The sequence below is a fragment of the Rhipicephalus sanguineus genome, chromosome 9 (assembly GCF_013339695.2).
Source record: "Rhipicephalus sanguineus isolate Rsan-2018 chromosome 9, BIME_Rsan_1.4, whole genome shotgun sequence".
In the NCBI taxonomy this organism is placed as follows: Eukaryota; Metazoa; Arthropoda; class Arachnida; order Ixodida; family Ixodidae; genus Rhipicephalus; species Rhipicephalus sanguineus.
Window position 1 is genome coordinate 73,272,602 of NC_051184.2, and position 12,761 is coordinate 73,285,362.

The 12,761-nt window shown below is 48.6% G+C and overlaps 1 protein-coding gene across 1 annotated transcript; it reads right to left on the bottom strand.

Annotated features, from left to right (window-relative positions):
- Positions 1 to 297: 297 nt before the first annotated feature.
- Positions 298 to 10,056, bottom strand: LOC119405642 (acetylcholinesterase-1). The gene is made up of 2 exons (XM_037672479.1): positions 8,549 to 10,056; positions 298 to 589 (listed from the first exon to the last, which is right to left on the bottom strand). The coding sequence occupies exons 1-2, from the start codon at positions 10,054 to 10,056 to the stop codon at positions 298 to 300; spliced, it is 1,800 nt and encodes a 599-aa protein (XP_037528407.1).
- Positions 10,057 to 12,761: the final 2,705 nt, after the last annotated feature.

Genomic DNA, 12,761 nt, shown 5'->3' on the forward strand with positions numbered 1-12,761 from the left:
GCTTAAGCGTCCCCCCAATTTTTTTCAAATTTATGTCGGCTAAGCAAAATATATCATACGTTGTACCAGGACGCTTGTCCGTGGTACGGCGATTTGCCAACTTTATACCACATCTCATGGGAGTGTGGCTGAAAGCCAGAGAACTTAAATCATTTTAGGCAACAACTTTGTAAACAACTTGGAGCAGTGGGAGGCACAGCTCGCCAGCCCGGACCCGGAAGTGGAATTAGCACTTCTAAGTCACGTTATGCTATATTCTTCTATATTATTCTTCTTCAACCACCGTACGAGGGGCTCTTATTCTCCAAACTCCACCGCGTGAGCGCTGGCGGCGATTTCAAGCGCCCGCGCCGGTATTGCGCCGAGCATCTCCAGGGCCAGTTCGACGACTTCGGGCTCCCAAGCACCGTCGATTGCTCGCCGGCCCTGCCGCCTCGTTGGGATAAGTCCCTTGATGATATTGTCCAAGGGACAGGCACCGATGGGACCGCCCAACATGAAACCAGCGTTCGTGTGGTCGACAAACTGGTAGTTAGACGCATTCAAAAACCGCGGCCACGGCTTGCCATCGACCAGGTTCGGTAGAGACCTGCGTGCCATCGTCGTCACCGTTACAATCCCCACCCGCCACGTTTATGGTGGTTATGGCGCTCGACTGCTGACCCGAAGGTCGCGGGATGGAATCCCGGCCGCGAAGGCCGCATTTTAGATGGAGGCGAAAACGCTTGAGGCCCGTGTACTTAGATTTAGGTCCACGTTATTAGAGAAACCTTTGTGGTCAAAATTTCCGGAGCCCTCCACTGCGGCATAATCATATCGTGGTTTTGGGGAGTTCAAACCCAACAATTATTATTATTGCATTACCATCACCGTTCTATTTAACCTCTTCGGTATACCTGCATCAACGTTCGTCAACATGAATTCTTAAACAGATTATACAACGGCAAATTGCTCAGTGTGACTGAAAGTTCGCGCTTTTGTCGCCCAGAGTGTTATTTACCCATACTCCTAGAGTGAGCAGGAGACGGAACAATTAGCGGCTGGTGTGCAAACAAAACAAAGCGGCGGTGGGCACATCGCGCAGCGCGCGGCTGCTTAGGCTTAACTGCTTAAAGTGTTGCCAGTAATGTTTCCTTTGGATAGAACGCAGCGCGAACAAAAGTTATGCTATTGGTCTTTGGGAAACATTTAAACATATTTGAAGCACTCAAAGCGAGAATTCGCATTTATCGGCGGTCACTCGTTCTTAGCCTTTTAACAACGAAATTTTTGTCGGAATAATGTTTCTCTGCACTTGTGGAGTCACGCAAATAAAGATTTTGCAAACTGCATCTCCTTTTCTTGCCTCAATATCTCTATTCGGTAGTGTACAGGATAAGGGCGTCCTGAAGTGATTTCGAGAATGGTAAACGAATCCCTTGAGCAGGCAGAGTAAGTCCCTCGGATCTTGACGGGCTGATTTGAGGCTTCCGTGGGTGATTCCACGAGAGATCGAACATGCCTGTCCGGTCGATATTTTTGTTTTGCCTGGGTTTTTTATATGTTATGTGGGCACATTCAAAGTGCACGGAACCGGAATTTTCATTTTAATGAAACGCCCCCAGCGCACCAAAAAATATTTGAAGGTGGCGGCGCGGGCCTCCGGCCTGTTTTACAGCGAAAGCGGTTATGAGATCATTTCACCGGCCGTTTTTGGCGCCGTAGTTGTCCGCCGCCGCCGCCGGTGTCCGTAACCAGTATCGCTCGAAATAAGAAAAAAAAACGAAATAAGAAAAAAATTCCAGGTTGCAACGAGGTTCGAACCTGGGCCCTCTGCGTGGGAGCCCAATATTCAACCTCTGAGCCATGCCGGTGCTTGAAAGTGCGTTGCAAAAAGGCCCTATACAGGCTTCATGTCGGGAAGGAACCACATTAGCAAATGCAATATAGCGTGGTAGAAGAGCAAAATAAGCACTAAGCGTCGCACAAAGCGAATTCTGTAACCAGGCGTCACACAATGCGAATTGCGCAACGAGTAGGTTGTTGAATGCTTCCAACCCATTACAAAGGGCTCTGCCATAATTCTTCATCGTCATCAGGCACAGCATCAATAAAGTGCGCATAATGCCTTACATGCGTTTAGCAGCTACCAACGCTCTGCGTAGAATGACGAAAAATGGCACAGTGCCTGCTGCCCTACTTCTCAGAAATTACAATGATTTATAGCGTAGTGGGTTCCTCGCAAGTGCACCTGTATTGGTTGCCAAGGAAGCCCATAAGCGCACGATCCATTTCCTCGGGGTCTCAGTATAATTACAATCATTTATAGCGTAGTGGGTTCCTCGCAAGTGCACTTGTATTGGTTGCCAAGGAAGCCCATAAGCGCATGATCCATTTCCTTGGGGTTTCAGTAAAGTTCTTCACCCCACCCCCGTCTCTCTCCCACGTCAACGTATGTTATACAGCATGACGGGAGAGGGAAATAGCGACTGGGCGTCACCCAATGCAAATTACATAACTGGTGGGCCGTTTAAAGCTTCCAACCCATTACAAAGAGCTGAGCCATAATTCATCGCCATTAGTCGTCGCGTCACCAGAGGACTCGCTTGCCGTGCCGGTCAGAACCGAACCGACGCCCACTACCATTCCGGGGATCATAAAGATAATTTACTAACCTACAACGAGATCACTAAATACTACTACTTGGGGCGTAGACAATTCCCACTGCCACACGTAAAGTTGAACAGGGCTCAGGCAGTCACGCTACGTTTACTGCAAACTGGGACGTACCCCACTCCGTATTTTGTAACAAAAATTCACCCTGAAAGTGAAATTAGAAAAGAATGTGACGCATGCGGTGGCATCATTGAAATCAGACACATGCTGGCGGGCTGTCCCGCGACTCTCGCCAACCCCGAAGAAAAATGGCTTCACTGGCAGAAGATGATCTCCAGCTGTTCGTATCAGGATCAACTACGGGCTGTCCAGAGGGTTCACGATGGCGCCCTAAGGCTCGGCCTAACGGTGCCGACGTGGACGCGGCCCGCCTCGGTCTGAAAAGACCGGGCTTCAGGACTCTTAATAAAGTTTTGTGAATGAATGTAGCTGGTGCCTCGCTTCTCCGCAAAATGACAAATAATGGCTTAGTAGGTGCGTCCCAACTTCACAAAAATTGTGATTTATGTCGTAGTGGGTACCTTTCTAGTGTACTTTTATTAGCAGCCCCAAGAGAGCTTACAACGGGCTCTAGAAACGCCGCTCTTCCAGCTTTCGCTGTGACTGTGCTGCGGTTTCAGCGCAGGCCTGGCATTTTTTTGCTCACTGCAATGTTTTCGCATTTCACGGCGTAATTTAACGCGAACTATAAGAGATGTGTCGAAAAATTATTTTGCTTTTTTTTAATAAGCATTATTGTGAATTACATCCATGCTTTTTTATGCCGTCCTCAAAAGGACGAATATGTGAAAAAATGGCAAACACGGCCGAAATCAAAACAGTGTGCTAAGTTTGAGGCGCCTAGGCAGGCGCTTCAAAACAGTGTCAAATATAGAAAACAGCCTTTGCAACATTTGTACGAAAGATCATTTTTCTCCTGGCAGCGCAAAACAAGAAAAAAATAGTTAAAGAAGCGAGTTTTTCAAAAAACTTCATTCTCAACAAATAAAATTAAAAAACTGCGGTCTCAATTTTGACGAAAATTTCTTATCGAAGAGCGCTTATGTCAGTGAACACGCGGTTTTAATATCATATGTCCTCATTTGCTTTGTTAATGAGATATAACGGGCCAAAATAACCCTTGCTGTGTGTCACTCACTTCAGTGCGACTGATGGTTATCAGCTTGCATTGTGCGTAAATCTCAGTTTTAATTATTCTGCTGCAGCAAAACCTTGCTCTGGTGGCTTTTCCCCAAAGAAAATGTGTTCTCAGATTTTATTTGTGTCTAGCGTGTGCGAAAGTGGGCTGCTGCCGCCCTCTAAAGGACTAACATGTAAACAGTTTCCAGCCTACAACCTCGCCTACAAGCATCAGAGGAAAGGTGGGCGCGCCTGTTCAAGATATCAATCGCTTCTTCTTCCTGAAGAAATGCCTGGTCTACCTCATCGCGGTTAGATGTATACAAGTCTTCCTTCAGGAGCATAATGCAATGCCAGCAGACCTCGAAGGTGTCGCGAAGATCCTCAGCCTACGAGAGTAGCTTCTGGAGGTAGGCAACAACAAAAAGAGCAAGGAAAAAAATGCGCAACGAAAATGTTTTTCTCAGCAATCTTCTTTTTGTGAACGCGTAAATAATTGGCACAGAGTACTCGGACGTAGCCATGGGCCGCGCGCATCGCGTGTAGTGAACAGCTAGACCAAGTCGAAACGTTTATACTCAACGGCGCCGCATACATTATCTCACTTCTGCGCAGTTGTCATGAATGAGTTTCCAGTACAGCCCACGGTTTCACATTTTATGAGAAAGAGTGTCTAAGCGCTTCGGGCTGTGATAATTAATTTGTAGGCCACATTCGTTGTCGAAACTAAGGATAATGTCCGTCTGCCGCCGCCAGTGACCTCTGCTGTTCTCGACGTGGGAAAGTACTTTAGTAAAGTGCCGACAAAACATTATAAATTGAGCAGCTTCGGCCACTTACGCCTTGACCCTTTGCGGTCCGTTGTCGGGCGCTGCACGACAACGCAACACGGCCGTAGCGGTCCGCTACAAGGGTGTTCGTGGTTTAAATTTCGCTGTTTTCTCACTGCGAGTCGCGCGCATTTTTTTGTATACATAAAGTGCCATCTCTTCAGGAATAAGTGAGCTTTGTTTGTTGAGGGTTGAGGTTTACTTTTTTTTTTACCCTAGGGTGCAGCACTACGTTCAGCACGGAGCCTAGAGCGTACCCGCTCGCGCACGGTTCGCTGAGAAGCATGCCCATGTTTTCGCCGCGAGCGTTTGACGGTGGTGCTTTTAGTGAAAGCGAGAATGACATTAGTGAGAAAGAGAATTACGTGCCTCCACCAGACAGTGATGACAGTGATTCGACAGAAGTGAGTGACGACGACGACCACCTGCAGTAACAACCCTTGGCCTGCACCCAGGAGAATGCTTTGAGCGGTATCATACGCTGCCCAAATATTGCTAAAGGAGTTACCTGCAGAATGCAGGAGCAAAAATCAATATCCTGTGAGTTTTGCTTCCACAGTTTGTGTTTTTCTTCGCGGTGCCAGAAACTGGCAAAATAGTTTCGGACCGGTAGAGCCGGAAAGTGGGTAAAAGTTTTAGACCGCAAAGGGTTAATCATGCCGCATCGCACGTTTTCTGGCTGCTGAAACGCTGAGGTAAAGGTCGAGATGATACAGGAAGACGTTATCTGTGACGCCTAAAACATGTGATAGCGGGAAGTGAAATAAACGGCTTGGAAATTATTGAGCTAACTTTTTATAAATGTTGGTTAGGCACAGTGTGCGTCGAATGGGAAAGATGGTTAGGGCCTACAGTGCACGTAATGGAAGGCAAGCAAGCAGGCAGTGAGAAAGCAACCGCATAACAGCGCGCCTGCTGATTGCGGCATTTGGTTACAGATTACGCTGGCCTTCGCTGCATACAGATGGTTTGTTTGGTGTGCAAGGAGAGTTTTGACAAAGTCACCTAAACCATGTGCTCGCGGTGTCTCGCGTGCTTCTGATTAGCGAATAATGGCGGGGTAAGTTGAGGTTGTAAGCTGCAAACTGTGTACGCGTTAGCCCTTTAGAGAGCGGCAGCAGTCCACCCCCGCACACGCTAGACAAAAATTAAGTTTGAGAGTAATTAATAATGATATCTAGGGTTTAACGTCCCAAAACCACGATATGATTATGAGAGACGCCGTAGCGGAGGGTTCCGGAAATTTCGACCACCTGGGATTCTTTAACGTGCGCCTAAATCTAAGTACTGAAGTTTGAGAGTACATTTTAAATGCGAAGCATTTCATAGCGAAATTCTGCGACTTTGAGCGTATCTATCTATCTATCTATCTATCTATCTATCTATCTATCTATCTATCTATCTATCTATCTATCTATCTATCTATCTATCTATCTATCTATCTATCTATCTATCTATCTATCTATCTATCTATCTATCTATCTATCTATCTATCTATCTATCTATCTATCTATCTATCTATCTATCTATCTATCTATCTATCTATCTATCTATCTATCTATCTATCTATCTATCTATCTATCTATCTATCTATCGAAGCCGCCTACAACTTCGTGCTCTCCTGCTCGTTTCGTTAACCAAATGTACACCAAAATTGGTATGGCATAACATGACTGTACGACGAACATGAATGATGAGTCATAACATGAAAATCATAACATGCATATCACGAACGACATGATATACATGCCACAGTCTTGCTCTTACGGCCGTTTCATTAACGTTACCAAAATTGATACGGCGTGACAAGAGTGTATGACGAACATAACTGACAGGTCCTAACGCGCAAATCATGACACGCATGTCATGTACAGCATGATATACATGCCACGCTCATGGTGCGCTCGCGGCCGTTTCGCTAGCTTGACATATACCAACATTGGTACTGCGCGACGTTACTGTGTAACGAACATAAATAACATGAGTTAACATGAAAATCATGACACGCATGTCATGTACAGCATGACTTACGTGCCACGCTCGTGGTGCGCTGGCGGCCGTTTCGCTAGCTTGATCTACCCCGGAATTGGTATTGCGTGACCTGACTGTGTGACGAACATAAATAACACGACTAAACATGAAAATCATGACACACATGTCATGTGCAGCATGACCTACGTGCCACGCTTATGGTGCGCCTGGTGGCCGTTTCGCTATTTCTTGACGAAAAGCCACCAGAGCAATGTTTTACTGCAGGGAAATTAACTGTAGATTTACGCGCAAAAAAATGCAAGTTGATGACATCCATCAATCGCAATGAAGTGAGCACACACAGCGACGGTCATTTTGAGCCGTTAAATTTCGTGCACAAAGCAAATGAGGACATAATATTAACACGGTGTTTTCACTGACATAAGCGCTCTTCGATAAAACAATGTCGTCAAAATTGAGACCGGAGTTTTTTTGTTTTATTTCTTGAAAATAAGCTTTTTTGAAAAATCTTGCTTCTTTAACTATTTTTTCTTCTTTTGCGCTGCCTGTAGGAAAACTATCTTCCGCATAAATGTTGCAAAGGCTCTTTTCTATATTTTACACTGTTTTTTAAGTTTCTGTGCGAAATAGGAAAGGCGCCAAGGCGCCTCAAACTTAGCAAACTTTGTTCATTTGGACCGTGTTTGCCATTTTTTCACATTTTTTTTCCTTTTGAGGACGGCATAAAAAAGCATGGATGTAATTCACAGTAATGCGTATTAAAACCAGGAAAAATTTTTCGTATAGTTCGCGTTAGGTTCAGCCGCGAAATCCGAAAACATTGCAGTGAGCAAAAACAGGAGGCGCCGCCACCTTCAAATATTTTTTTTTTTTTTTACGCGCTAGGAACGTTTCTCAGGAATAAAATTTTCGGTTCCGTGCACTTTGAATGTGCCCACATCACATATGAAAAACCCAGGCAAAACAAAAATATCGACCGGACAGGCATGTTCGATCTCTCGTCGAATCACCCCGGTTGAGCTGTGTAATTTATTAAGCTGATATGCCTTCGATAGCTGATGAAACGCGGAGAGTGGCCGTCGACGGAAACACGAATGATGCAAAGGGTATCATGTGATCACAGATGACATCGTCTCTCACCTGATTATGACGTCACAGATCGCAAAGTTTGTTATGTCATTGTTACGCGCATCGCTGCTCTCGCAAGGGTGTTATCGCGTTGTGTCTTCAGCCACCCCGGCATTTTGGACGTGAAATGCTTTGCGACGACTCATTGCAAGGACGAAGCAATGAATGCGATAGCAACAAAGTGAAATCTTATACGATGTAAGGCTAGTAGCTGACTCCATTACATCTGATCACGCGCAACTCTAGAAAACGCTAGCGTAAGGGAATACGGCCGTGAGCGATGTGGTTTTCGTGCTATCTGTTGCTTCAACGCGAAGTAGCAGTGAGAGCGCAGCACGTGTAAGAGTAGGAGCCGTCTACTGATGTCTGTCGAGATAGCGCGCGCGACCGCGCCGTTTTCATCAAAGTTCACTCACCAGTTCAGCACAAGGTTGCTCGCTCGATTTTGTGCTGGGGAGTAACAATAATTGCTGTGGTTTCACGTCCGAAAACCATGATGTCATTATAGGGGGCGCTGTAGTGAAGGGCTTCGGAAATTTCGACCCCCTGGGGTTCTTTACGCTAACCTTAGTACACGGGCCTCAAGCATTTTCGCCTCCATCAAAAATACGGCCGGCGCTGGGGAGCATTTGCGATCAAGCATGCGCATAATGCTATAAACACTTGTGTAGACCTGAACAAAGGCGATAAGTGCTGATCCCGAGCCCGGTGGCACTTGCGTCCCTTTCATTACTTCCTGACACGAATACCAATGAACCAGACAGTCAAGACAAATCGCGCGTATTACATATAAGCTGTCAAGCTTGAATCCGTAAACTACTCACCCGTTTTTTGCGAAACTGGATACCATGGTGATCATGCGGTAGGACATGGCTCTGTCTTCGTCGGTTGCCAGATAAGGGTACAAGTACGGGTACCCAAACAACATCTCCACGTCTTCTCCGTGCGTCGCATTCTCTGCGGAATATATGGAAAAGGATGGTTTGGGTGTGTATTGCATGCAGTATACATTCTTCCCCATAGCGGCCATATCTTTCCCGAACGCAGCGACCGGACAGCGGAATATGACGTCACCGATCAACTCTATCCATCCGCTGTGGTTGGGGGCGTTGAGGTCGTACAGCGTCCCCAGGAAAAAAATCACGAGTCTGATGCGAGTCTCACTCATTTTGCCGAACAAATCGGGAAACGTTTTTTTCAGCATTGGCGCCGTGATCTCTTTCTGGGTACCTACAACGCCGGGCAGGAGCAGTTCGAATAAGGCGTGCCCTTCTAGCGCCGTGTTAGAAATAAGTGTGTCGCGGGCTCGGGCCCCCAGGAATCGCCGCTGGCGCGATTCAAGGCCGCCCGGAAACAGGGGTGCTTTTATGGCCGGCATCAGATCTAGGCTGACGCCCTTGGCAGCCTCCAAGACCTCTGTGGCGCTCCGGTTTCGGAGGCAGCGGGTGGTGTCGTCGACGCTGGCAAACTCGCAGCCGGCTTTGGCAGCCACGTGGGAGAAGGTATTTCGCGCTTTGCGCCCTCGGTTCTGAGGCAACGGGGCGTACATTGAGCCGCTCATGAGGAAAACCCTGCGGAACGGACCGTACTGCGACATGATAGGACTCGTCATAAACATGGAGCTCGTAATGGCGCCGGCGCTCTGGCCGCCGATCAGGACGCGGTCGCTGTCTCCGCCGAAACGGTGGATGTTGTCGCGAACCCAACGGAGCGCCAGCAGCTGGTCGTGCAGCGCCATGTTTCCCACGATGCTACGGTCCGTTCCCGAGTTGAGGAAGCCGAATGCGGTCAAGCGGTAGTTTGGTGTTACCACGAGGACGTCTCCCAAGCCGGCCAGGAAGCGTCCGTCGTTGAAGTCGTAGCTGTTGCCTCCACTCACAAAGGCGCCGCCGTAGAGCCAGAACACGACGGCGCGGCGGTTTTCTGGGCTAAGCAGCGGCTTCACGCAGGAACCGGGCACCCAGACGTTGATGTGCAGGCAGTCTTCGGTGGTGTTAGCGGCGCTGATGTAGTAGTCCCGAGCGTAGTGAGTGTCCGTCTGGGCGCAGGGTGATCGCGCGTACGTGGCATTGAACAGTCCACACCCCGGTGCCCTGGCGCATCGGGGCTCGGCGAAGCGTCTGTCGCCGACGGGCGGGTCGCCAAACGGGATGCCGTAGAATGCCACAGAGCTGTACGATTTGCCCTTGATTTCAAACTGAAGCAGGCTTCCGACGGCGTAGCCATGCTCTGTGCTCGCGATCAGACAGCCTCTCGGTGCTCCACCGGCAGGATTCGCAACGATTGTGACAAACAGGGACAGAGTGAAGGCAATGAGCAGGAAGATGCTCATACAGATGAAGACTCGGCTGAAACAATGAAATTGAAAATGAGTCGAGTGGACGCAAGCGACAGTGGGTGATAATGACCATTATGAAAGATGCAGTATTCATGTGTCCGTACAAACGCGCTCGCTCCGTTAAGTGTTTCAATTACCCAACAAACCATGCCAAGAGAAGTTTGATGCTGAACAACGGCTGTCATTTTCTTCCGTACGAGATAGCTTTTCGAAAACAAAAATCATTCCTGGTGCGGTGCCTTATTCGGCGCTGAGTATTTGATCGAAATAAGGAAATCAACAAAAGAAACTGTAGGATCGAATTGTGAATCAGCAGGGCTAAGATGTAGGGGATCATCGTAAAAAAAAGTTACGCGCGTCAGACAATAAAAAAAAAAACATGGTTATACCCTCTGTCATATAAATAGGTATAACACGAAAGTAAAACGTGTCTTCACAAACGTAGTTGAGCGCTTGTTGTGCATTGTTTCGCCCCGAGGGCAAAGGAATGAATGCTATAGCAACAAGGTGTAATGTCGCGCGAAGAACGGCAAGCAGCTCGAAACTTGCAACGCGCTGCTCAAGCAGAAAGGACGCACGGAACGAACATACACAGGATGAGCACGAACTAACAACTGTCATAGCTCGATAGTCAAAGCGCGCTGGTCAAATACAAAGGAAGACGCACGAAACGAACGCACAAGTATACACAGGATGAGCGCGAACTGTCACAGTTGTAACCTCTTTGTTTGTGAGCAGCGCGCTCCTTTCGCAAAAGCGGCCGCTGCAGTTAGCGAAGTGACATTCGTGATCTCTCTAACGTCAACGCAAACTTGCGGTGAGAGCGCAAGACGTACAAGATAAGCGCGCTCGCACAAGCGGCCACGCCCTGTAGAGAGGCGCACGCTCATCTCAACGCGTGGGGCGACGACCTATAAAGCGCGCCCTTCGCGCCATCTCGCCAATGATAACGAAAACACGCTGATGTACCACCGACCTCTGAGTACCGCCACCGGCAAATAGTGTATATAAATAGCACGCCGTTTAAGAGGGGTAGGGGAGATGGGAAGTGGAGAGGGGAAACGAGAGAGTGGAAGTGCGAGAGGGGTGGGGAGGGGGTGAGCGGAAAGTGGAAACGGTATGTGCAGAGGAGGAGTGGAGAGTGGTAGGGAGAGGGTAGTGGAAAGGGAGAGGGTATGCGCATGCGCAGTAAGGGCGGTCACGCCGCACGCCACGACCACCACCACCGGTTTGAACTCCGCTATAAGATGCTTCGCATCTAAAAATTTGCGCCCACAGATATAATGCAATGTCGCCTTGTCACTGGCTCATAGTACATAGTTCCTGGCCAACGTGGTAGGTTGCAAAGCATGGCCCTACGGAGGACCACGTTTGGTCGCCCGAGCATTGGGTGCCGACTCTTTCCCTATCGTTTGCCGACCATTGGCTGAACGTCTTCGGCCAACTAATAACCAGCGTAATTGGTTGCCGATCAGCCCCCCCCCCCCCCCCACTTTGGGCCGCCATTGGTCGGATGCCAGTGCCGGTTGCCGAGCGCTGCCCACTTGTTTATCAACCATCGGCCAATTTCAGTTGGGATTCATAAGCACGTATGTTATAATTAAGGTTGCTTAATAAAGTATGAGGTCAAGTGTCGGGAAAAAAAATTTAAGCGTCAATCACTCCCAAAAGGTTAACCCCAGCCACCAGGAAATCTTCAGCGCAGAGAAAGGGAGAGGAGACAGAACACGTTCTAAAGAAACGACGGAACCTGCTCAACAGTGAAAGAGGAGTGGACGATTTCACTGTGGCAGGTAAATATGTGCTGTCTACGACCATTTAGATATCTCGCCAATTTATTCATACTTAATTCAGTTTTTTGCAAGGGTGCAGGACGAGAGCCAACAACATGCGTCGCAATTTTGCAGGGATTCCCTCCGCTCGATTGTACGCCACTATTACAATCCGTATCTCGCGGCCGACTGTTCTCACTGATAACGCAGCCGGAGCACTGTTCTGGTTACAGCTGATTCTGTAAGACCAAAGTGACGCGTTCCTTAAGCCGGGGAGTGGCAGACACGCCGATCCATTTTTTCGGAAGTTTTTCCTTAATACTGGCTACCTAACAGTGATCGTGTTTGAAGGCGCTGCTTCTTGATGAGCGCTGCAGTCACAGTCACGTGTCAGTAAAAAAAAAAAGTACACCATCTCCCGCTAAAGGGGACCATGAGGCGATGCGAGGCAGGAACACTTGCACGATCGCGTTCCGTTGGCGTTCGCTGGGCATGCTACCGACCTCGCGTCGTGGAACGCGAAGAGGAATACTACGCGCGTCGTGTCTTCCCTCTAGCCTGGCCGTTAATTCTCACAGGGCGTGCGGGGAACGTCGACAGGCGCGCGAGAGAGAGGCAGCGTAGGAGAGGAGAGAGAGGGGGAGGGAACGCGCATGCGCTGGCCCTCATCGCGGCGCTGCGCAGGAGAGAATTTCGGCATGTCGAGCCCGCATTTCAGAGGAGCGAACCGAGGCAAGCGCTGGACTGAACGCGCGCAGCGCTCTGCCATTTGAAGAAGAGGAGACTATAGGAGGAGAGTAGCGTATGCGCCGTGAGAGCAGAAGCGAGAACGCAGGAGAAGCGCAAGCAGGTGCTGGTAGAGAAGTGGAGAGAGTAACGCGCAGCTGTTGGAGAGAGAGAAGGAGGAGAGTCGCGCATGCGTAGTGT